Source organism: Hemiscyllium ocellatum, chromosome 7 (genome assembly GCF_020745735.1).
Source record: "Hemiscyllium ocellatum isolate sHemOce1 chromosome 7, sHemOce1.pat.X.cur, whole genome shotgun sequence".
Lineage (NCBI taxonomy): Eukaryota > Metazoa > Chordata > Chondrichthyes > Orectolobiformes > Hemiscylliidae > Hemiscyllium > Hemiscyllium ocellatum.
Window position 1 is genome coordinate 83,719,642 of NC_083407.1, and position 26,873 is coordinate 83,746,514.

At 40.6% G+C, this 26,873-nt stretch overlaps 1 protein-coding gene across 1 annotated transcript in view; it reads right to left on the reverse strand.

Annotated features, from left to right (window-relative positions):
* hecw2a (HECT, C2 and WW domain containing E3 ubiquitin protein ligase 2a) overlaps positions 1-26,873 on the reverse strand; it is a 339,242-nt gene that overhangs the window by 42,467 nt on the left and 269,902 nt on the right. Inside the window, exons 22-23 of the mRNA XM_060827390.1 lie at positions 25,440-25,592; positions 20,295-20,393 (exon numbers count right to left, since the gene is read on the reverse strand). Of these exons, the coding sequence (XP_060683373.1) occupies positions 20,295-20,393; positions 25,440-25,592 (252 nt within the window). The remainder of the gene's footprint in view (positions 1-20,294; positions 20,394-25,439; positions 25,593-26,873) is intronic.

The following is a 26,873-nucleotide window of genomic DNA, read 5'->3' on the forward strand; positions in this document are numbered from 1 at the left end:
GCCTTACTGAAGTCCATATAGATTCCATCTACCACTCTGCCCTCATCATTCCTCTTTGTTAATTCTTCAAAAAAACTCAATAGGTTCACACCAACTCTCCAATGAGCATCTCACCCAGATCCCCATTCCCCTGTCCCCGCCAACCCTATCACTGATTTGGAGATGCCGGAGATACCCTATCACTGTAATTGTAACCCTGCATTTCCCATGGCTTATCTACTTAACCTACAAATCCCTGAACACTACGGGCAATTTAGGTATGGCCAGTCCAGCTAAACTGCACATCATTAGACTGGGAGGAAACCCAAGCAGACATAGGGAGAATGTGTAAACTCCTGACTGTCGCCGGAGACTGTAATCAAATGCGAGTCGCTGGCACTGCCAGGTAGCAGTGCCAACCACTGAGCCACTGTGCTGCCCTATAGGAAGCCTTTTGTCTTGGTTTTAGCTGTTTGCTGTCTCATAGAAATAATCAACATGGAAAACTGTGAGAAGGAACTACTAGCCTAAGTAGGAGACCATTAAGAATCATTTGGTCAGAGCTCGAGATCCTTGGTTTCACTGATCAAATCTTCCCAGCTTGTCAGTTTCACTGAAACTGCACTCCTCTTCTTGTACTCATCTTAGAAACACAGGCAAATTTCTAACAGATTGGACAAACTTTCCTGGCTTGTTAACACCATAACTGAAGTCAAGGCAGTACTTAATGGCATCTTTGAATATTTTATTTATTTGCCCATCAACTGCATGGGTGTGCCCCGCTTGTTTTTAATTCTGTCTCAGTAAGTCCCTGAAGCAGGCAGGGTTTTGACCCAATTCCAGTTTTAAGAAATTCCACCCATAATCTGTGCACACTAATCTTGGATTTGACGGATTGCTTTTGGAGTATACTTTTCTGGATAAACAAACTGCTTTGTCTGATATGTTTATGTCCAATGTAATCATTTACATCTCGCACCACAATCCTTAAAAAAAACCCTTAAAAAACTTTAGAAAACACAATTAGTACATTTTAGGAAATTTGTATTCAATTTTAGAATGGATTGCAATTGAATTGATTGATTTTCTTTTGCAAAAATCCACAAACTATTTTGCAGATTGACTTGAAAAAAAAGATATTTTAAACGGCTGTATTAGAATGGCATTAAGCTATCCCAGAAAAAATATTACTGCCGAATTTCCAGCATGACTGAAATTGAAATATCGGTGCCTTTCCTTGGAAAATGATCTGTGTAGTAATGTGGTGAAACAGCATCAGACAATGGTGTCTCCTACAACAGTAGTACTGTTCAAGGTGCAAATAGAGCCTTGCAGGAGCTTAAGACTAATTTATCAACTTTCATAGTAGGTTTGTCAGCTGTCACAGTGTCTGACATTGGAGCTGGTTCTCATCAACTCTGCAACACACAATCTGCTGGGTAAATTAGAAGAAACCTGACAGGCTAGATAAAATAGATAAGATGGCTCAATGGTCTTGAAAATGGATGTCACCACAATAAAATAATTTCTATTCATTTTGCGTCTTTCTGAGTCACAAGATATCACAAACAGCTTCACAGCAATAAACTATTTTTGAAATGTACCAAACAACTCCCAATTCTTTTGAAACTACTTTATTGACATTCAATCTTTTGTGCCCAGCGTAAATTATTTGATCAAGTCATTAGAGTGGAGCTTGAACACAATCTTCTAAATTAAGAAATGCTAAAAGTTCAGCATATCTGTTTATATATGATGGTCTGCTAGTCAGGATAAATGATAGATAATTAAAGGAATTGTCTAAAAAAGGCAACAACTGACCCTGGGCCTCAGTTGCTACTCTGATGTTTTGCAGTTGGAAAGAAGAAATTATCTTCAAATAAAGCTAAAGACAATATCTGTCAATTCCCTTCAAAAGAAACAATATGCTGGAATACTCCAGTATCTCAATATTTGCTGATATTTCATTAGAAAGTTTACAAACAAATTCAATTTGATATTTCATAACATTTTTCAGAATGGAATGATGACATGGCTCTCTGTGGTTTGCCTTTCACAGGAAGTTAAAATTAAATGCTCTGTTTGATTAAATTTACCAATAAATACTACAGGTATCTAATTCTCTTTTGAAAGTGATTATTGAATCTGCTTACATCACTCTTTCTGGAAGTAAATTGGAGGGCCGAAGAGCCTGTTCCTGTGCTGCATTGAACTCTGTAAATGTTTGATCAAAACTCACTGCAGAAACATGGTTTCCTTCATTTTGTCCACAGTTCTTCTGCCAAATACACTATGAGTGTACTCTTATTGAACTTCTGCATTTGGAAATGATTTCTCTTTGCGCATTCTATTAAAAAACTGCATAATTTTGTCCACCTCGATTAAAACTTGCTCTGCTCTAAGAAATACATTACATTCTCCTGTCTCTCTGTGTAACTGCAGTACTGCACCATTGGTATCATGCCAACAACTCTTGATTTCTACAGAGTCACAAAGATAGAGAGACAAAGAGCATGAAAACAAACCCTTTGGTCCAACCAGTCCATGCTGATCATAATCTCAAACAAAACTAGTCCCAGTTGCCTGCACGTGGCTCACAGACAAGGGATGATTAGGGACAGACATCTGGTTTTATGTGAGGAAACCATGTCTCACAAAGTTGATTGAGTTTTTTCAGAGAGTAACTGATTCAGTATGTGGATGTACCTACTGGGGAAGGTGCAAAGCTTGACCTACTCTTGGGAAATAAGTAGTCAAGTGACTGAGGTGTCAGTGGGGGAGCACTTTGGGGCCAGTGACCATAATTCTATTAGTATTAAAATAGTGATGGAACAGGATAGACCAGATCTGAAAGTTGAAGTCCTAAATTGGAGGAAGGTGAATTTTGACAGTATTGGGGAACAACTTTCAAAAGTTGATTGGGGGCAGATGTTTGCAGGTGAAGGAATGGCTGGAAAATGGGAAGCCTTCAAAAATGAGACAAGAGTCCAGAAACCATACATTCCTCTCAGGGTGAAAGGAAAGGCTGGTAGGTGTAGGGAATGATGGATGACTAGATAAATTGTGGTTTTCGTTAAGAAAAAGCAACAGCATATATCAGGTATAGACAGGAGGGATTGAGTGAATCATTAGAAGAGTATAAAGGCAGTATACATAAGTATACTTGAGTATACTTAAGAGGGAAATCAGGAGGGCAAAAAGGGAGCATGAGATAGTTTTGACAAATAGGGCTAAGGATAATCCAAAGGGTTTTTATAAATACATTAAGGACAAAAGGTAACTATGGAGAGAAATAGGGACCCTTAAAGTTCAGCACAGCAGCCTATGCATGGGACTGTAGGAGATGGGGGAAATACTAAACGAGCATTTTGCATCTGTGTTTACTGTGGAGAAGGAAATAGAAGAAATAGAATGTGGGAAAATAGATGGTGACATCTTGAAATTTGTCCATATTACAAAGGAGGTGGTGCTGGATTTCTGGAAATGCATAAAAGTGGATAGATCCCCAGGACCTGATCAGCTGTACCATAGAACTCTGTGGGAAGCTAGGGAAGTGATTGCTGGGCCCCTTGCTGAGATGTTTGTATCATCAATAGTCAGAGTTGAGGTGCCGGAAGACTGGAGGTTGGCTAACATGGTGCCACTGTTTAAGAAAGGCGGTAAGGACAAGCCAGGGAACTAGAGAACAATGAGGCTGATGTCGGTGGTTGGAAGGAATCCTGAGGGATAGGATTTACATGTATTTGGAAAGACAAGTAGGGATAGTCAGCATGGCTTTGTGCATGAGAAATCATGTCTCATGAACTTGACTGAGTTTTTTGAAGTAACAAAGAGGATTGATGAGGGCAGAGTGGTGCTGACTATCCCTACTCAGTTTTTGTCTTTCCAAATACATGTAAATCCTACCCTTCAGGATTCCTTCCAACAACGTGCCTACCACCGACATCAGCCTCATTGTTCTCTAGTTCCCTGGCTTGTCCTTACCGCCTTTCTTAAACAGTGGCACCATGTTAGCCAACCTCCAGTCTTCTGGCACCTCAACTGCGACTATCGATAATACAAACATCTCAGCAAGGGGCCCAGCAATCACTTCCCTAGCTTCCCACAGAGTTCTATGGTACACCTGATCAGGTCCTGGGGATCTATCCACTTTTATCTATATGGCCTTCAGTAAGGCTTTCGACAAGGTTCCCCATGGGAGACTGGTTAGCAAGGTTAGATCTCATGGAATTCAGGGAGAAGTAGCCATTTGGATACAGAACTGGCTCGAAGGTAGAGGACAGAGGATGGTGGTGGAGGGTTGTGATCAGTAGAGTGTCATAAGGATCGGTGCTGCATCCACTACTTTTTGTCATTTATATAAATGATTTGACATAGAAGGTATAGTTAATAACTTTGCAGATGACACCAAAATTGGAGGTGTAGTGGACAGCAAAGAAGGTTACTTCAGAGTACAACTTGATCTTGCTCAGCTGGACCAATGGGTTGAGGAGTGGCAGATGGAGTTTAATTGAGTTAAATGCTGTATTTTGGAAAAGAAATCACACCAGGACTTACACACTTAATGGTAAGATCCTGGGGATTGTTGTTGAACAAAGAGACCTTGGAGTGCAGGTTAATAGTTCCTTGAAAGTAGAGTTACAGGTAGATAGGATAATAAAGAAGGCATTTGGTATGCTTTCCTTTATTGGTCAGAGAATTGAGTATAGGAGTTGGGGGGTCATGTTGCGACTGTACAGGATATTGATTTGGCCACTTTTCGTATACTGTGTGCAATTCTGGTCTCCTTCCTATTGGAAGGATGTTATTAAACCTGAAAGGGTTCAGAAAAGATTTACAAGGAAGTTGCCAGGGTTGGAGGATTTTAGCTCATGAGAGAGGCTGAACAGGCTGGGGCTGTTTTCCCTGGAGTGTCGGAGGCTGAAGGGTGACCTTATAGAGGTTTATAAAATCATGAGGGGCATGGATAGGATAAATAGACAAAGTCTTTTTCAGGGTGTGGTGGAATGCTGAACTAGAGGGAATAGGTTTAGGGTGAGAGGGGATAGATATAGAACACAGAACAGTACAGCACAGAACAGACCCTTCAGCCCACGATGTTGTGCCGATCATTGATCCTCATGTATGCACCCTCAAATTTCTGTGACCATATGCATGTCCAGGAGTCTCTTAAATGTCCCCAGTGACCCTGCCTCCACAACTACTGCTGGCAACGCATTCCATGCTCTCTCAACTCTCTGTGTAAAGAACCTGCCTCTGACATCCCCTCTATACTTTCCTCCAACCAGCTTAAACTATGACCCCTCGTGTTGGTCATTTCTGCCCTGGGAAATAGTCTCTGGCTATCGACTCTATCTATGCCTCTCATTATCTTGTATACCTCAATTAGGTCCCCTCTTCTCCTCCTTTCTCCAATGAAAGAAGTCCTAGCTCAGTCAACCTCTTCTCACAAGATAAGCCCTCTAGTCCAGGCAGCATCCTGGTAAACCTCCTCTGAACCCTCTCCAAAGCATCCACATCGTTCTTATAATAGGGCGACCAGAACTGGACACAGTATTCCAAGTGTGGTCTAACCAAAGTTTTATAGAGCTGCAACAAGATCTCACGACTCTTAAACTCAATCCCCCTGTTAATGAAAGCCAAAACACCATATGCTTTCTTAACAACCCTGTCCAGTTAGGTGGCCATTTTAAGGGATCTATGTATCTGCACCCCAAGATCCCTCTGTTCCTCCACACTGCCAAGAATCCTATCCTTAATCCTGTACTCAGCTTTCAAATTTGACCTTCCAAAATGCATCACCTCGCATTTATCCAGGTTGAACTCCATCTGCCACCTCTAAGACCATCTATGCATCCTGTCAATGTCCCGCTGCAGCCTACAACAGCCCTCTATACTCTCAACGACATCTCCAACCTTTGTGTCATCTGCAAACTTGTCGACCCATCCTTCAATCCCCTCATCCAAGTCATTAATAAAAATTACAAACAATAGAGGCCCAAGGACAGAGCCCTGTGGAACACCACTCACCACAGACTTCCAGGCAGAATATTTTCCTTCTACTACCACTCGCTGTCTTCTGTTGGCTAGCCAATTCTATATCCAGACAGCTATGTTCCCCTAAATCCCATTCCTCCTGACCTCCTGAATGAGCCTACCATGGGGAACCTTATCAAATGCCTTGCTGAAGTCCATTGACACCACATCCACAGCTCGACCCTCATCAACTTTTCTAGTCACATCCTCATATGAAAGGGACCTAAAGAGCAACTTTCTCATGCAGAGGGTGGTACATGTATGAAATAAGCTGCCAGAGGAAGTGGTGCAGGCTAGTACAATTGCAGCATTTAAAAGGCATATCTGGATGAGTATATGAATAGGAAGTGTTTACAGGAATATGGACCAAGTGCTGGCAAATGGGACTAGATTAGGTTGGGATATCTGGTTGGCATGGATCAGTTGGACCGAAGGGTCTGTTTCCATGCTGTACATCTCTATGACCCTATAACTAAGAAGATTGATGAGGGCAGAGCAATAGATTTGTTATACTTGATCTTTAATAAAGCCTTTGACAAGGTGCTACATGGTAAACTAATTAGTAATGTTAGATTACATGGGATTCAGGGTGAGCTTGCCAACTGGATTCAAAATTGGCTTAATGGCAGGTGATAGCGTGGTGGTGGTGGTGGGTTGTTTTTCAGACTGGAAACCTGTGACCAGTGGTGTTCCACAGGGATCAGTGCTGGATCCACTTTTGTTTGTCATTTATATAAATGATTTGAATGAAAATATATGAGGTATGGTTAGTAAGTTTGCGGAGGACATCAAAATTGATGGTGCAATGGATAGTGAAGAAGGTTATCTAAGATTAAAAGGAAGTCTTGATCGATTGGGTCAATGGGCTGAGGAGTAGCAGATGGAATTTCATTTGGATAAAGTCATGGAACTGTATTTTTATTAAACAAGCAAGGTCAGGATTTACACAATTAATGGTCGGGCCTTGTGTAGTGGTGTAGAACTGAGAGACCTAGGGGTTCAGGTGCATAATTGTTTGAAATTTGCATCACATGTCGCTAAGGTGGTTAAGAAGGCATTTAGTATGCTTGCCTTCAATGTTCAGACCTTTTAATGTAGGAGTTGGAATGTCATGTTGAGGTTGTTCAGGTTATTGGTGAGACCTCATCTGGAGTACACTGTCCAGTTCTGGTCACCTTTTCATTCTTCTGCACGTATGCCCACAGAATCAGACACCAAATGGGTCCTATCCAGTGACTTACCAAGATTTGCACAACTTTCTTGGTTTGTTCTCTGTGGCTTTGTTTATCTTATTTTTCAACTAAACATAACGGTGGTTCCATCTTATCCTCACCTTGAAAATGTTTATTTGCATACATTGTCAGGTTTCTCCCTTGTTCAACCCTTTAATATTGTACCTTTAGTTAATATTATCCCTACTCATTCTTCCTGGCATAATGCAACATTTCACACTTCTCTGTTACATTTCATCTACCCACTGGAACAGTCTACATACTCTTGAAATTTGTTGATATCGTCCTCACCATTAAACACATTTCTGAGTTTTGTGCCACTTGTGCAAACTTTGAAGTGACGAGTCAATCCCAAGTCAATATCCTATAGGTCACCACCGCAAATAATTCCCTCCATATAGAAGTGTTCTAGCACAGAAAGAAGCACTCAATCCATTGTGTCTGCACTGACTATCCAAAGAGCATTATGGCTTAGTGCTATTTTCCTGCCTTTTTCCCACACCCTTAGATTAGATTAGATTACTTACAGTGTGGAAACAGGCCCTTCGGCCCAACAAGTCCACACCGACCCGCCGAAGCGCAACCCACCCATACCCCTACATATACCCCTTACCTAACACTACGGGCAATTTAACATGGCCAATTCACCTGACCCACACATCTTTGGAATGTGGGAGGAAACCGGAGCACCCGAAGGAAACCCACGCAAACACAGGGAGAATGTGCAAACTCCACACAGTCAGTCGCCTGAGTCGGGAATTGAACCCAGGTCGCTGGCGCTGTGAGGCAGCAGTGCTAACCACTGTGCCACCGTGCCGCCCCCTTGTAGATTGTTTCTATTCACCTAATCATCCAATGCCTTATTGAATGCCTTAACTATCTCTGCCTTGAGTGTGTATGTAAGAGAGAGAGAGAGATAGAATAAATAAGGCTACAGGAAAAGGCAGAGTTGTAGGGCGAGCCGAGTATCTCTTGCAGACAGTGGGCAAGGCCCACTTGCCTAGATGAGTGTAGCTCCAAAATAGTAAAGAAATTCAATATCATTCAAGACAAAGCAGCTCACTTGACAAAGCATCCATTTACTACGATAACAATTCACTCCCTCCAACAGCGGCAGCAATATGTATCATCTGCAAGATGTGCTGTAGGGTGGCACGGTGGCTCAATAGTTAGCACTGCTGGCTCACAGCGCCATGGACCTGGGTTCGATTCCAGCCTTATGGGGCTGTCTGTGTGGAGTTTGCATGTTCTCCCCATGTCTGCGGTGCTCCAGTTCTTCCCACAATCCAATGATGTGCAGGTTAGGTGAATTAGCCATGCTAAATTGCCCATAGTTTTCAGAGATATGTAGGTTAGGTGTACTAGTCAGGGATAAATGTGGAGTAATAGGGTAGGGGGAAATGGGTCAGGGTGAATATAGATCACATCCAACTTGTTGGGCCAAATTGCCTGTTTCAAAAATTGTAGGGATCCTATGATGATCTATGAACTCACCAAGGCTCCTTAAACAGGAACTTCCAAATCAGCAATCACAAAAGCAGCTGATATATGAACACTAATCAAGATCCCCTCTATGCCACACATCCTTCTTACTTGAAACTCTACCAACCATTCTTTCACCGCTCCTGGGTCCAAGTCCTGGAACTTCCATGCTAACAGCCTTTTATGTGTCCTTAGATCAGATCAACGACAGCAGTTCAAGAAGGCAGCTCAGCATCACCTTGTCCAGGGTAATAAATGATGCATTGCCAGTGATGCTCACATCATATGAATGAAGAAAACGAATGGTCAAATGTTGTGGCACTTCTCCTAAATCTAAATATGATTGAAGGAATATGGCCAGAACTTCCACAGTTTCCATCCTTACTTCCCTTAATTTAAAATGCATCCCAACCGCACTGTGTAACTTTTCTAACTGGAGTATTGCCAACCTTTTGCCTATTTACTATTTTTACCTAATGTTACCGGATACAATTTATCGACCACCTTCTCCTTTACTGTGACTTGCTCACAGATTAGAAAACGTGACTATAAGTTAATTCTAAAATAGATGCTTAATTGATTATTAAGAGGGTAGGAAGGTGGGTTTGGGCAGCACAGTGGCTCTTTGGCTATTTTACTACTGTACTTATAAAGGCTTAAACTTGAGCAATTCATAATGTGTCCTGTAATTGACTCCAGAAAATTTGTCAAGTGCAACTGTCCTTCAGGCAAGAGTCTCAGAACTGGCCAGGAAGGGTTCGCACTGCAGCATCACAGCTCAAGGGACCTGGGTTTGATTCCAGCCTTGGCAACTGACTGTGTGGATTTTGCATGTGCATGTGAGGTAGTTTGGCCATGCAATGTTGTCCATAGTGTCCAGGAATGTTGGAGGTTTGATGGATTATCTATTGTAAATGCGGGGCTATGGGGATAGGTGGAGAACTAGATCTGGATGGAATGCTCATTGGAGGGTCAGATTGAACTCAATGGGCCAAATGGCCTCTTTCCACAATGGATCTTTGGTGACTGTGAGATGTCTCTAATGATACTCTTATAGTATTAGACAACTCTGTAATGAAAACAGGGCATAAAGGTGTTCACATTAATCATTCTAACAATATAATCTGATCAAAAATTCTTTTTACCAGCTTTTTAAAGGACTATGATTACTTCTGTGCAGTTGGAAAATATCCCTAGAGCCTACAGTCAAGTTCATGTTAACTGTCTCAAAGGATGTTCATGTGCTCTATCAAAATAGTATCATGGAAAATGAGCAGGATAAATGACCCAATAAACCAAATCTGAAGAGACACTTAAAGAGGGGATGATGGAGTGAGACTTCTTGTATCATTTTCAAAGAAGGAAGTTTGGCATTACCCTGTGGAATTATATGAACAATTTTTTTTAAGTGATGGCAATTTCAACAGAGTTCAACAATGGCAATTTTTGCAGAAACAATATAAATGATCGTGATTGTTATCTCCCCAGTGTTTCCATCGATCTCCTGCTGATGTTACAGCAAGGGATCTGGAAAACACTCAAGAAAATTAACACCATCCATCTGTAACACTCCGGGCAAAATATTAAATTCGGGGAGATTTCCGCAATGTTTATATTCCACAGATGATCCAACTACTTTCAATGGAAGATTCTTTAAGTAAAGAAGGAGAAACTATCAAACTAGACTCAAGGTTATTTCCTTAATATAAGCACAGTGATCAGAGAAAACCTATCTAAATCGTGGATAGTCACATTTTCAGATTGGTAATAAGTCTTCCAAATACATTGGTTGGCCTGCAACTAACAAATATTCTCTGAAGCTTACAACATATATTTCTGATGATCAGTGTAGGATTCTTTGGCTATTTTACTACTGTACTTAAAAAGGCTTAAACTTGAGCAATTCATAATGTGTCCTGTAACGGACTCCAGAAGATTTGTCCTTCAGGCAAGAATCTCAGAACTGGCCAGGAAGGGTTTATGTTTTTACATTAAGTTACATTTCCCACAAAGGGGGAAATGTATATAACCACTGTTTGTTTTTGCAATAGTAAGCCAACAGAAATTACTCATGCACATTTCAGGTTTCTTCTATCAGAACCATGTGCTTTTGCTTTGTGTAAATTAAGCAGTTAAAAATTAATTGGTCTGGACTGGAGTTAAATCATTCTGTCTTCAGACAACTGTTGAAGGTACGCAACATAAAGGAAATTCATTGTTACACTTGAAGATTCTTTTACTACACTATAGATGCAGGATAGTTGAACTTCCAAAAAAAGCAGGCACTCCAACCTCAAAAGGCAAAAATCACACAATACCAGGTTATAGTCTAACAGGTTTATTTGGAAATACAAGCTTTCAGAGTGCTACTGCTTCACCAGGTAGCTAGTGGAGCAGTATTATAGAGTCATAGAGATGTACAGCATGGAAACAGACCCTTCGGTCCAACCCGTCCATGCTGACCAGATATCCCAACTCAATCTAGTCCAATCTGCCAGCACCCAGCCCATATTCCTCTAAACACTTCCTCTTCATAAACCCATCCAGATGCCTGTTAAATGTTGCAGTTGTACTAGCCTCCACCACTTCCTCTGGCGGCTCATTCCATATACGTACCACCCTCTGCATGTAAATGTTGCCCATTAGGTCTCTTTTATATCTTTCCCCTCTCACCCTAAACCTATGCCCTCTAGTTCTGGACTCCCCCCACCTCACGGAAAATACCTTGTCTATTTACCTTATCCATGCCCCTCATAATTTTGTAAACCTCTATAAGGTCACCCCTCAGCCTCCAATGCTCCAGGCAAAGCAGCCCCAGCCTGTTCAGCCTCTCCCTGTAGCTCAAATCCTCCAACCCTGGCAACATCCTTGTAAATCTTTTCTGATCCCTTTCAAGTTTCACAACATCTTTCCGATAGGAAGGAGACCAGAATTGCATGCAATATTCCAACAGTGGCCTTATCAATGCCCTGTACAGTCACAGCATGACCTCGCAACTCCTGTACTCAATACTCTGACCAATAAAAGAAAGCATACCAAACGCCTTCTTCACTATTCTATCTACCTGTGACTCCACATTCAAGGAGCTATGAACCTGCACTCCAAGGTCTCTTTTTTCAGCAGCACTCTCTAGGACCTTACCATTAAGTCCTGCTAAGATTTGCTTTCCCAAAATGCAGCACCACGCATTTATCTAAATTAAACTCCATCTGCCACTTCTCAGCCTATTGGCCCGTCTGGTCAAGATCCTGTTGTAATCTGAGGTCACCCTCTTTGCTGTCCACGACACCTCCAATTTTGGTGTCATCTGCAAACTTACTAACTATATCTCCTATGTTCACATCCAAATCACTTATGTAAATGACAAAAGGTAGAGGACCCAGCACTGATCTTTGTGGCACTCCACTGGTCACAGGTCTCCAGTCTGAAAAACAACCCTCCACCACCATCTTCTGTTCTCTACCTTTGAGCCAGTTCTGTATCAAAATGTTTAGTTCTCCCTGTATTCCAAGATCTAACCTTGCTAATCAGTCTCCCATGGAGAACCTTGTCGAACGCCTTACTGAAGTCCATATAGATCACATCCAACACTCTGCCCTCATCAATCCTCTTTGTTACTTCTTCAAAAAACTCAATCAAGTTTGTGAAACATGATTTCCCATGCACAAAGCCATGTTGACTATCCCTAATCAGTCCTTGCCTTTCCAAATACATGTACATCTTGTCCCTCAGGATTCCCTCCAACAACTTGCCCACCACCGACATCAGGCTTACTGGTATATAGTTCCTTGGCTTGTCCTTACCGCCCTTCTTAAACAGTGGCACCACGTTAGCCAACCTCCAGTCTTCTGATACCTCACCTGTGACTATCGATGGTACAAAGTCTCAGCAAGAGGCCCAGCAATCACTTCCCTAGCTTCCCACAGAGTTCTAGGGTACACCTGATCAGATCCTGGGACTTTATCCACCTTTATGCGTTTCAAGACATTCAGCACTTTCTCCTCGGTAATATGGACATTTTGCAAGGTGTCAAAAGGTTATGTGAAGGCAGAGAGGAAAGAGTTAATATTTAAGATCTTGTAATAATGTAATTAATACATGGTAATACCTCAGGAAGACTCCATAGTTATCCGTAATAATGTTAGTGAGGCACAAAATGAGCATCAGACTTGTAACAACCTTGTGAATGGAAGTACAGAAGGACAAAGGGCAAGGAGGCATTTGTGGAAGCAGTTAACACCTGGTGTACAAATCAAATCAAGGAGGACAAAGGCTATCAAGCTGGAACATCTGCTGAGAACAGCGATCAGGAACAAAGGTGGTGTCTTGCTAAATGTACACGTTACTTGTAGACTCATGAAATTGTATAAATAAACCAGCCCATGTATTCGATGAGAAGTCCGGGCACCCTTTGAGGACTTGACTTCTCCCAAATGCTGTTGTCAATAAACTCTATATTTGACCCACTATCGATCTGAGCATGGTAATAGTTTACTGACAAAAATTGTGTCATACAACTGGTGCGAAATATTGAACAAACCTAGGTTGCTGTTAACTCTTTCATCTTTTAGAATGGGTTACAGGTTTCAGTTAATTAATATGTAAATTCCAAAAAACTTCTTTCAAGTCAAATTCCCATGATAACTTATGGTTTTATTTAAAAAAAGGTGATAACTCAACTCAGAAAATGAATTAAAGGTGTGAGGTTAGAGTATGTATGCAAACCAATTTTGAGTCAGACTGGTTCTATTTCCAAAGTAGGAATTTGTAAAATGTCACATGGATTGACTGCCTACAGACCGTGTGCTTTTTGAACAAAACAGAATGTATCTGCAAATACCATGTATGCTGCATGTACTCATGTGATGTGGTCAACATTGTCTATCTCATATGCTGTAGGCAAGGATGCCCCGTGGTATGGTATATCGACAAGACAAAGCAGATGGTATGACAACGGATGAATGGGCACAGTACAACAATCACCAGACAGGAATGGTCCCTCCCAGTTGGGGAATACTTCAGCAGTCATGAACATTTGGCCTAATGATCTTCAGGTGACCGTCCTCCAAGGCAGACTTTGGGATACGCAATGACACAGAGCTGCCAAACAGAAGCTGATAGACAAGTTCAGTACCCGTGAGGATGGTCTCAAGCGGGACCTTGGGTTCATGTCACACTACAGGTGACCCCACTACACTATACACACACTCTCTCTCTCTCTCTCTCTCTCTCTCTCACACACACACACACACACTTTCTTCCTCACATGCACGTATACACACACACACACACACACACATAAAACTATGGGGCGAATCTGCATTTGCAGAATTGTATTTGCAGATACAATCTATTTTGTTCAAAAAGCAAACAAACTGTAGGCAGTCAGTCCATGTGCCATTTTTAAAATTTCTAATTTGGAAATAGAACTAGTCTGACTCAACATTGGAATACATACAGACTCTAACCTCACATCCTTAATGTATTGTCTGAGCTGAGATGCTACCTTTTTTGTAAATAAAACCTTAAGTTATCTCAGGAATGTGACTTGAAAGAAATTCTGGGATTTACATATTAATAAATTGAAACCTGTAACCCATTCTAAAAGATGAAAGATTTAACAGCAATTTAAGTTTGTTCAATATATCGCATCAATTGTATGACACTATGATCTTTTGCTATAAATTCTGTGTCCCATGATCCTGCTCCACTAGCTCCCTGCTGAAGGAGCAGCACTCAGAAAGTTTGTACTTCCAAATAAACCTGTTGGATTATAACGTGGTGATGTGTGATTTTTTAACTTGGTCCACATCAGTCCAACACCAACACCTCCACATCATAGCAACCTCAAGTTGGCACTGACAACATTGATGGATTTTTGAGATGTCAGGCTGACTCTGGAGTTATTTAAAACTGGTGGAGCTTGGACTGTGGGTGCCAAATCCATGAGTCCGCTCCACTCCTTGCACTAGAAATATTCACTGGCACGCAATAATGGTGCAGTTGAAAAATCTGCAATTTGCATTCTTGATCTGGCCAGCTCCATTGACAAGGTAGATACTTCATAGACCTCCGCAACAGTTGTAAACTTAGATTAGATTAGATTAGACTTACAGTGTGGAAACAGGCCCTTCGGCCCAACAAGTCCACACCGACCCGCCGAAGCGCAACCCACCCATACCCCTACATTTACCCCCTACCCAACACTACGGGCAATTTAGCTTGGCCAATTCACCTAACCCGCACATCTTTGTGACTGTGGGAGGAAACCGGAGCACCCGGAGGAAACCCACGCAGACACGGGGAGAACGTGCAAACTCCACACAGTCAGTCACCTGAGTCGGGAATTGAACCCGGGTCTACAGGTGCTGTGAGGTAGCAGTGCTAACCACTGTGCCACCGTGCCGCCCACAGTTCAGCTTAGTTCAGCTTCTGATGACCACCAGAGGAGCTGAGAGCTAAAGGATGTATTTGGGAACCTTTTAGAAGTTAACTTTAAACATGTCTCCAGTAGGGTAATTCTATACCTCCTCCATAACTCCATAAAAATGTTATCAAGCAAGTAGACACTCCACTTGAGTTTGTATCCCTCTGGGAGCTGTATCAGCAGAAACAGATGCCAGGCATCTGGTGTTCCATCTCGGTGCATTATGAATGTTTGGATGAACTCCACAACTTAAAAATGCACTAGAACAGGTCTTTCTGAACAAACTGAAGTATTTACTTTACTTGATTGATATCCTTATGACGTTACAATGAATTAGTCTTGTGTCACTTTTGTCAATTCCTGTATGTTTATTTAGATAAGATTAAGAAGTATAAAGTGGCTGAAGCTTCTTTCATTAATAACATAATGGCCCTATTTGACTGACAGGATGATAGGATAGCCACTTTTGTTAAAGCAGATTTCTAAACGTGTGTTTTATCCTTCTTCAGAATGTCAACACCTGCCATTACCATCATAGGGCTCATTAGATTGTGCATACTAGGCATAGACACCATAAAAGATGTGGGGAAGGGCATGAGGAATAAGTAGCAGGGTGAAATTGTGTGAGGAGTGAGGGATAGAGGGCCTAGCTGTTTATAATATAATGGGAAACAAAGACCCAGCGAACTAAAGTAGGCACACAAACCAACCCACCAACTTGGGTGCCTATCATCTGCTTCTGTGTTTGGTTGGACTGACTCTATTCTTACCTCATCATCCTGCAGTGATGACTGCACATAACAGTACGTACTGAGTTAGGACATTTTGACATATCCATCTTAATCATGAAGATCCAGCCCAAGATATTTCTGGAGAACTCAATAGATAGACTCAAAACAAATGTAAAGCAACAGAAATGAGACAAATGATCATCAGAAAAAATGCGGCACCAGTAATGACCACCTGACTCGAAACTCATCTCACTAGGTTAAGATGAAAATATATAATTACTTAATGCAACAGAATGTACCTTACCCTCCTGAAGATGGAAGAATACCTCTAAATAATCTCACTTGAGGAAATTAAGCCTAAAACATGTACCAATACTGAAATAGATTGGTAATCTCTATCTCAATTAGGGAGAAATACAAAACTGAATTTGCTGTGACATCATCCATGAACTACAATTCTGTACCAGTTTATTTGAACTCTCTAAAGCTTAATTTAAGCCTCTTCATCTGAAGGAATCTTTTGAATGTATTGCAATCTTAAGCATAACCCTTCATGAATCAACGTATCTAAATAGGACTGAAGCCAGACTTATGAACTACGTGTTAAGGGTATTAGAAGTATAAAAGATTTGAAAGAGTTATGGAGTTGAAAGTAGGTCAACATTATCAAAGTGGATCTTCCTGTCTGAGTCTAGACTACCAATCCAAGAGAAGGTGTGTGTTGGTAGTGATAGGCAGAATTAGCCCTATTTTAAACCGGAAATGCACATGCCGAACATACAGAGAACTTTAGCCAAAATACTTGGCAGACCTTTCTTATGGTGTTTCCAGGGCATTTACAAATGCTATCATCAAAATACAGATGGAATGGCTGCAACTTATGTCCTTTTAGCTTAAAAAATCACAAGATGTTGAAAAGCCCCAGGTGCGCCATCAGTAGCTGAATGGTGTAATTGTCATCATTGTTAAAAAACACTCAAAATTAAAGAATATTGTTTGATGAATGTGATCTAAATCATCTTATCTTTCCTTGAAGAAGCCTGAATAAGAGGCTGAATTTGGTCTCAGGGTCTGATGTTAATTCAATGAAGATTTAAGTTATGAACATGACAGTGAAAACTAAATTATAATAAGTGAGTAGATAATGGAATAAAAGAACTCCCACCATTTACAACATCCCGGATTGTACAATTCCTGTGATTAACTTGTCTGATTGACTAAATCATTAAACATAATTGCCAGTTTTAAAAGCAGAACAGTACAGTGAGAGGGCGAGGATGATATTAAACAGGAACAGTGACTGAAAGCACAAAAGCTGGAAAGAGAAATGCCAGGTTCTGACCTATTGAGAATCAACTTTTCTTATATCTCTGTAGTTCAGACAGCATTCCTGCAGCTCATTGAGAAGCATTAGAAGGTGCAAAACAATTCTCAACTCTTCAAGTCAAAGTCACTAACTAACTGAAATCAGTATCATTGTTACTATAATGTTCCTCATTTTGTCTGAAAGGTGGATATGTGCATTGAAAAAGAATTGTGCCAACATTTTCCTGGTTCTAAGACAAATATGTTGTCAAGAAAAAAAATCAAATCTTGCAAAAAAACATATGTTTAAGAACATTTTAATGACTTGATGTATATTTGTGGTGCAATAAATGCAGACAATACACAAGGGTCAGAAAGTTATAGAGATGTACAGCACAGGAGCTGACCCTTCAGTTCAAATCGTCCATGCCGTGCAGAGATCCTAAATTAATCTAGTCCCATTTGCCAGCACTTGGCCCATATCCCTTTAAAACCCTTCCCATATATATCCCCCCCGGGCCGGCCCAGATGCCTTTTAAATGTTGTAATTGTACCAACCTCCACCACTGCCTCTGGCAGCTCATTCCATACACGTACCGCCCTCTGCGTGAAAAAGTTGCCCTTTAGGCCCCTTTTAAATCTTTCCACTCTCACCCTAAACCTATTCCCTCTACTTCTGGACTTCTCTTTACCCCAGGGAAAATACTTTTTTTTTAGATTAGATTAGATTACTTACAATGTGGAAACAGGCCCTTCAGCCTAACAAGTCCACACCAACCCACAACCCACCCATACCCCTACATTTACCCCTTACCTAACACTACGGGCAATTAGCATGGCCAATCCACCTAATCTGCACCTTTTTTTTGGACTGTGGGAGGAAACCGGAGCACCCGGAGGAAACCCACACAGACACTGGGAGAACGTGCAAACTCCACACAGTCAGTCGCCTGAGGCGGAAATTGAACCCAGGTCTCTGGCGTTGTGAGGCAGCAGTGCTAACCACTGTGCCACCGTGCCGCGCAGACCTTGTCCCTCCCCTCATGATTTTTTAAACATCTCTAAGGTTACCCCTCAGCCTCTGACGCTCTAGAGAAAACAGCCCTAGCCTATTTAACCTCTCCCTATAGATCAAATCCTCCAACCCTGGCAACATCCTTGTAAATCTTTTCTGAACCCTTTCAAGTTTCACAACTTCCTTCCAACAGGAAGGAAACCAGAATTGCACATAGTATTACAAAAGTGGCCGAACTAATGTCCTGTACAGCTGCAATATGGCATTCCAACTCCTGTACTCAATGCTCTGACCAATAAAGGAAAGCATACCAAATGCCGTCTTCACTATCCTATCAACCTGCAATTCCACTTTGAAGGAACTATGAACCTGTACTCCAAGCTCTCTTTGTTCAGCAACAATGTCCAGGACCTTACATTAAGTGTCTAAGTCCTACTCTGATTTGCCTTTCCAAAATGCAGCACCTCACATTTATCTAAATTAAACACCATCTGCCACTCCTCAGCCCATTGACCCATCTGATTAAGACCCTGTTGTACTCTGAGATAACCTTCTTCGCTGTCCAATACACCTCCAATTTTGGTGTCAACTGCAAACTTTCTAACTATACCTTCTATTTTCACATCCAAATCATTTACATAAATGATGAAAAGTAGAGGACCCAGTACCGATCCTTGTGGCACTCCACTGGTCACAGGCCTCCAGTCTGAAAAACAACCCTCCACCACCACCCTCTGGATTCTACCTTTGAGCCAGTTCTGTATCCAAATGGCTAGTTCTCCCTTTATTCTGTGAGATCTAACCTTGCTAATCAGTCTCCCATGAGGAAACTTGCTGAACACCTTATTGAAGTCCATATAGATCACATCACTGCTCTGCCCTCAGCAATCCGCTTTGTTACTTCTTCAAAAACCTCAGTCAAGTTAGTGAGACAATGTTTCCTATGCATAAAGCCATGTTGACTATCCCTAATCAGTCCGTGCCTTTCCAAATACATGTAAATCCTCTCCCTCAGGATTCCCTCGAACAACTTGCCCACTACCAATGTCAGGTTCACTGGTCCATAGTTCCATGGCTTTTCCTTGCCACCTTAAACAGTGGCACCATGTTACCCAACCTCCAGTCTTTCGCCACCTCACCTGTGGCTACCGATGATACAAATATCTCAGCAAGGAGCCCAGCATTCATATCACTAGCTTCCCACAGAGTGCTAGAGTACACCTGATCAGGTCCTGGGGATTTAGGCACCTTTATATGCTTTAAAGCATCCAACATCTCCTCCTCTGTAATATGGGCATTTTTCAAGATGTTGCTATCTGTTCCCCCACATTCTATATCTTCCATGCCCTCCTCCACAGTAAACACTGATACAAAAGTATCACCCTCATCTTCTGCAGTTCCACACATATGCTGTCTTGTTGATCTTTGAGGGATCCTTTTCTCTCCCTACTTACTCTTCTGTCTTTAATGTATTTATTAAATCACTTTGGATTCCCTTTAACCCTATTTGCCAAAGTTATTTCATGTCCCCTTTTTGTCCTCCTGATTTCTCTCTCGAGTACACTCCTACTGCCTTTATACTTTTTTAAGGATTCACTTGATCTCTGCTGTCTATACTTGGCAAATGCTTCCTTCTTTTTCTTAACCAAAACCTCAATTTCTGTAGTCATCCAGTATTCCTACACCTACCAGCCTTGCCTTTTACCCTAACAGGAACATATTGTCTCCAGACTCTCGTTATCTCATTTTTGAAGGCTTCCCATTTTCAAGCATTCCCTTTACCTGTGAATATCTGCCACCAATAAACTTTTGAAAGTTCTTGCCTAATAGCATCAAAATTGACCTTCCTCCAATTTAGAACTTAAACTTTTAGATTCAGTCAATCCTGTTCCATCACTATTTAAAAACAAATAGAATTGTGGTCGCTGGCCCCAAAGTGCTCCCCCACTGACATTTCAGTCACTTGCTCTGCCTTATTTCCCAAGAGTAGCTCAAGTCAAAGAAGATTACACTTAAACACTGTAACAATTTCACATTTCAGTGTAATACATTAAATAACTTTTTCTTCTTAAAGCAGAAACACTTACATTCGAAGCAGGCCCTTGTAAAATGGCCTTGTGAAGAAGGCATCGAGCAGATACTGATGGATAAGTGCAAGACCAAGGATTCGACCACTGAATCTGAACCTAAAATAAAAGCAGTTCCAAAGTTTAATTCGCTTTTGGATAATTGTAATTTATATACTATCAGAGAGTTTTGTTTTATTAAAGCATCTTATATCATGTTTGAGACTACTGACTTGTACACTAGCAATATGTAGACTGCTGCACCGATAACATGAGAAAACACGTGTTGATTTAGTGGCTGCTACTTTGGTTGCCCTGATCCTAAAATCTGAAATTCCTTTTATAAATATTTGATATCTCACTCTTCCTTTAAGGCATTATACTCGATATTCAAATTGATCAGTTTTTGTATTAATGTAAATTAAAACCTTTGTTAAAATATTTTGAAAGGTAATGTCCTGGCAATTTCAACTTTTGGATTTTATTTATTAAGTTTACAGTTCAATTACAAAAGATCCCTCAGCAAAGATATTAAACTCAAAGGTTTGGATTATAATAGATCATCTTATGATCAATTCTAGAAAATAAAATAATGCACATCTTAAATAAACTGTGAACTATGAGCAAGTTTCATTCCCTAGGTGGCAACAGATTCACAGATAAAAACATAGTCTTTGAAAAATACACAATCACATCCTTTGTGAGCAAGGCAGTGAGTCTCACAGATTGCTGTTAGAATTTGGCAATATTTTTATTGATGTAAAAGAAAATTAAAGGCAGAAAGTTTTCAATAGGCATCATGAAATACAGCAGATATTGCTGGTAATCTTGAAAATGGTAGTGTTCACTGCAGAGGCAACATGTTCTTATGTTCTTAAGAGATTATAGACCAGCAAAATCCTGGTAGCAATTATATGAGCTCAATTTCCTCTACTAAAGACAATGAAGCAGGTTCCTACATTGATCATGAACCTAAATCAAGTAAATCAAGATGATAGCAAAGTTGGGTTTCAAAAGCTTACAGATAAGAATGGCAACTAGGACAAATTCCTAACAGGTTTGTGTCACCATAGGAAAAATAATGGAATAAGTCAGTTCCTGCAAGAGAAAAAGATTACTAGTCGGAATCAGGGAAGCCTGTTAATTGATAGATGACAGCAGGTTCTTTTTTTATTTAATTCTAGAGATGTTGGTCATTGCTAGTAAGGCAGGAGTTTGTTGTTCTTCACCAGTTGCCCTGGTGGCTCAGCCATTTTAATAGACTGGTAAAAAAAACCTTCACTTTGATGTGAGACTGAGATCACATACAGGTCACACTGGCTAAGAACAGCAGGTTTTCTTCCCATTAGGACACTTGTGGATCTGTTTTAAAGAATCAAGCAGCTTCAGTAATTCTTGCTAATGTCAGGTTTTACTTTTTATATATACTGGAATTAATTACTCAAGACAGAAATTTAACTCAGATTCCCCACATGTCTGAATTACTAGTGCTGGTACCAAGTATGTTTCTGTTGTTGTCCGATGGCCTGGGAGTTGTCAGACGTAACCTACAACAACATAGGCATTTAGGTGCATATTTCACTTGATTAAAGCATCAAAAATATTGTTATATTTTTATTTACGCAAAAATATTTTTATTCTTTCCGGAACAAAAAAAACTGTGTTTTCTTCATAGTCAGCTTTCTTAATAATGGAAGCTGCATAAGGGGAGAGGAGCTGTTAGTTATGCCTTCCTACATGACCAGCTTGCCACTGCCAATCACTGTTTTAGGGCCGGATGTTGTAGAATACTATGGCTGTCAATCAGGAGGATCCATGTTGGAAAATCTTTGAGAAGGACATCAGTGAACTGGGAAATGGTCAAATTTGTTGCTTAAGATGGACAAACATCTTAACTTCACTTGGGTTAAAGTTTCAAAGAACCTGAATTTTTAAGGAAAACAAATAATGCTGATTTTCAGACTGGCATTGTAGACATGATAGAAAATTACAGTGCAACACTCCATTCTATAGTTAGTATAGCACTTCTGCCTCTCTTGATATATCCTTTCACTGCATTAATCTTTCAATCATGCAGTATTCTGGTGCCATCCAGTGGCCACAGATAATGTTTCTATTCTTCAAGTGCTGCAGTTACATGTGGATCCACTTTTAGAGCAGTGCAACAGTGCTGAGTTAAATCCAAGAAAAGGTGCTCCTGCCATATAAGCTTACAAGCATTTGCAGAAACCTACTTATAATGTTCAAAACACCAATGAATGTTTTGGCACTAATAGACACCTAAATCACCTGTTGTTTTTAAATATTGATCCTTAAAAACAGACCAGCTAATCAACTATCCATAGAAACATTTAAAAATTACAAGGAAGCATGCCATTAGATCCAAATTATATATCAGTGTTTAAGCTTCACAGAGCCAGTTGTCCTAAAAACATTAGGATGGCACAGTGTGGCATGGTGGCTCAGTAGTTAGCACTGCTACCTCACAGCATCAGGGACCTGGGTTCAATTCCAGCCTCAGGCGATTGTCTGTGTAGAGTTTTCACATTCTCCCTGTGTCTGTGTGGGTTTCTTCCAAATCCAAAGATGTGCAGGTTAGGTGAACTGGTCATGCTAAGTTGCCCATAGTGTTCAGGGATGTATAGGTTAGGTGCATGAGTCATGGGTAAACGTAGGGGAATTAGTTTGAGTGGAATGCTCTTCAGAAGGTCGATGAGGATTTGTTGGCCTGAAGGACCTGTTTCCACACTGTAGGGATTTGAATTATTCACTCTGTTCCATATCACTGTTTCCTCATCCACCCAACCATTCTATTGCTGGACATTGAGACAGTTACTGCTTGAGATGAGACATGGAAATTAATTCCTTCACCGGACAATGTGTAATGAAGTTTTGTTTGCACTCAGTTCCAAGCCCCTGAGACTAAAATCAAATGCCAGGAAAAACACAAAGGGTTTAAAAACAGATTAGAGATGTGATCATTTTCACAAGTAAAGAGTCTTCCATTTCATTGGTGGTGACTCCAATTTGGGGAGGCATCTCTTTCACCAAACTACATCAGCAACTCCTGCATCTGATCCTTTTGTTGGCCCACCAGCCTTGGAAACCTGCCAACCATTCTAAATCTTGCAGAGGCCATGGAGGCAGCCATTTAATTGTTTCCAGGCTCTGCCACCAACCTTCCCCTGCTCTTAAACCTGGAATTTGGGGCCAGCATTGAGATCAGGACCCTGGAATGAAAATCCAGCCTACTGACACCAAAAGGGAGATCTAATTTCTGACCCTCACGTCTCTAAAATCAAAGAACTTTACTGTTCAAAAAGGAGGTTATTTGTATTATTGTATTGTGCTGTTTCACTGAAAGAAATGCATTTAGTTAAACTCTAAACCTTTGAAATGTGTCCATTCATTTCCTCTTTAAAAGCCACTATATTAAAACAGAATTCAGCCAAACCATTACATTGTTCATTTGGAAAAGTAAATGTTTGTTTTCTCGTGGTGAATCGAATGGTGTCACACCACCATACATTTTATTATCATGAGGTATCATGAGTGGCTAGCTCACGACCTTCCCAAAACAACCCTGGCCCAGTCCCCATTACACAAGCAGTAGCAGGGGGCATCTACTGGACCACCCTCTCTGAGGCCTATTACTGTTCTTAAGTAGCCAATTACTGTTCATTTGGGCCCTCAGTCCACCTGTATTGCCAAATACACTGGGCAATGGCAGGCAGCAAGAGCAAGGAGGTTGTTTTTTTAATGCAATTGGTTAAAAAATAGGAAAGAGGAGCACATCATTTGGGGCAGAGGTGACTGCTACATGTGCATCAGGGGCACCCCCAAAATGGTGCTTCTCTGTGTGTCTCCTGGCTGGCCTCCAAAGCCTATCCCTTCCCTAGGTTTCTGAACACTTTCCCACTGGAATGTGCATAGATAAGGTAAATAGCAAAGGACTTTTCCCAGGGTACGGGAGTCCAAAACTACAGAGCATAGATCTAAGGTAAGAGGATAAAGAAGGGATCCAAGGGGCAACTTTTTCGCACAGAGGGTAGTTCAAATGGGGAATGAATTGCCAGATGAAATGGTAGATGCAGGTACAGTTACAACATTTAAAAGACATTTGGACAGGGACATGAATAGGAAAAGTTTACAGGGATATGGGCCAAATGCAAGCAAATAGGACAAGATTGTTTGGGAAACTTGATCAGCATGGACAAGTTGGACAAAAGGGTCTGTTTCCGTGCTGTATGACTCTACGAGTTTATAGCACTTACTGGGTCCATGATCCATCCTCAATCTTTGTAGGTTGCCTTGTAAGCCCAGCACCATCCACAACCAAATTTAGTGCTGTTCGAGTGAGGGGACAGGCAATCAAGCCTTGTTAAAGCAGCCCAGAATGCGTAAAGAATGCGGGCAGCCTTTTTTGAAGCTCAAGGTATTGCCTCTCTAACCAACAGGAAGAGTTTTTGCCAACTTGGCTAATTCAGATTTCAGGAGGATAGGTATTACTTTTCTGATTAAGTGAAGTACCTTTTATGTTCAGGTTGGAGACAGTTCTAATTTGCTGTAAAATCCACCTGAATCTCAAGTGCAAACATTTTAATTTCTTGTTTAAACTCAACTGCATAATCAATCACTCCAAGTATAAATTCCAGCAGCTCAAGGGTGAGTGACTTTGGAGAGGAAAATTGAATATAAGTGCAATTACCAAGACAGAAACAATTATTTGGGAATGACACAACAAGGTGGCAAAATTCATAGAGCTTGTGGAGAATTTGAACTCGTCAGCAGCCTTTGCAAGACTAAAGACCAGGGGATTAAGAAACAGCATGTCAAGACAGAGGGGAATGACTTTATAATTATAGGAATTAGTCTGCAGACAAGTCAAGTCTGCAGTCCAGTTACCAGATCTTGAAAAGATGACCAATGAGGTTCAATTTCAAAGTTTTTAATCCACTACCATTGGTCATCCCTGAGGTGATTAAGTGAGTATTTCAGATTAAAATGCATTGAACATTTAAAATAATTAATTTTTAAATGTTATTAAATACACTAACTTTCTCTTAGGTTCTGAATTTTTACATAATACCTAGAAAATGTTTTGGAGTTCATTTTTAATTTGAAAAATTCATCAGAAATCCTGAAAATAGTCATAAAAGTGCTTACCATTCATGATGATTGTCTACAAATGCAGACATGGGGCTGATTTGCACTGTATAAGTGTCATTAGCAGAATATTCAAACAAACCATAATATGGATTGAAGAGTTCTCTGGATACCAGGAAAAAGAACTCTCGAGAAGGGCCACTATAATCCAACCTAAAAGAAGAAATATGATTCACCATTTCGTACTTAGTGACGCAAATATTTGAAGTAATTATTTTCAAAACATCAAATGCTTTCCTTTGTTTTTCGTCACTGGGAATGTAAATCAACAGTTTCTTATTTCTTGTCAATCACTCTGTAATAAGTTATTCATTTATTATAAACCAAAAGGTAGAATACATGTAACACTGAACCCACCTTTAGCCCCAACAATTAAATCACACGCTTGAATACTAAGGCTTTCGGTACTGAATTTAAATTTTGATCATTCAATAATACTTAAGATAAAACAATGTAATGGTAACTGAGGTGATCTAAATGAATACAATGTTCCAAACGGAAGAAGGAAAAACTACTGAGGAAATGTACTTATAATAAACAGGCAATAAAGGGGTTGAAGGAATTAAAGGAATTGTATTACTGCAAATGTTTAGTTATATTTAATACCAATGACATACTGTGTTCTCGAAAACAAAAACCTTTAACCCATCAGAAGTTACATGCCAATAAAATTACATTTAAAGCTTCTTATTTTACTGACTGCTGCACTTCCTAACAAGAGTAATTTTAGACAATCTTATAAACAGACAGTCTATTGTACAACAGACTGAAGAATGCCAGTAATTTGCTTTTCAATTCCTTCTGTTCTAATTATCAATCATGCCATAGAATGTACTGAGGATACGGTGTATAATGTCACCAAAACAAACAGTTAACTTCTGAAAAAATGAGACACCAATGGTTGGAATTTCCTGGAAGAGACCAGAAAATCAAGACAGGAAAATGTTTGCTTTGACAGACCTGTCTCTGTGTAAATGACTTTTTTTCATTATTTTACCACACCAAGGAAGTGTGGGCAGAATGGACTCAGACCTGACACATCCAGGGGCAGTTTAAAGGTGCCAATGGAAGCGTGTAAGTGCCATGGCAGGCTAGTTGGAAGATCTGGCTGGGTTCTGTAGGAATTCTAACTCGTTGTATTAAAGGTTGTTGGGTCCACTGGTCCTCAATGAAACCTATTGAAATTGCAAAAACAGGCAACTAAGACTTTTAGACTGTACCAGATGGCTTGCTAATTGACAGATTTCACAAGCAGGTGGGAACTTCTAATTTCTAACCAACAGCTTCTGGAAGATTTTTCAATCTATTTTAAAGCCCTCTGGACATTTAGATCCCTTTGTATTAGACAATAGACAATAGGTGCAGGAGTAGGCCATTCTGCCCTTCGAGCCTGCACCACCATTCAATATGATCATGGCTGATCATTCCTAATCA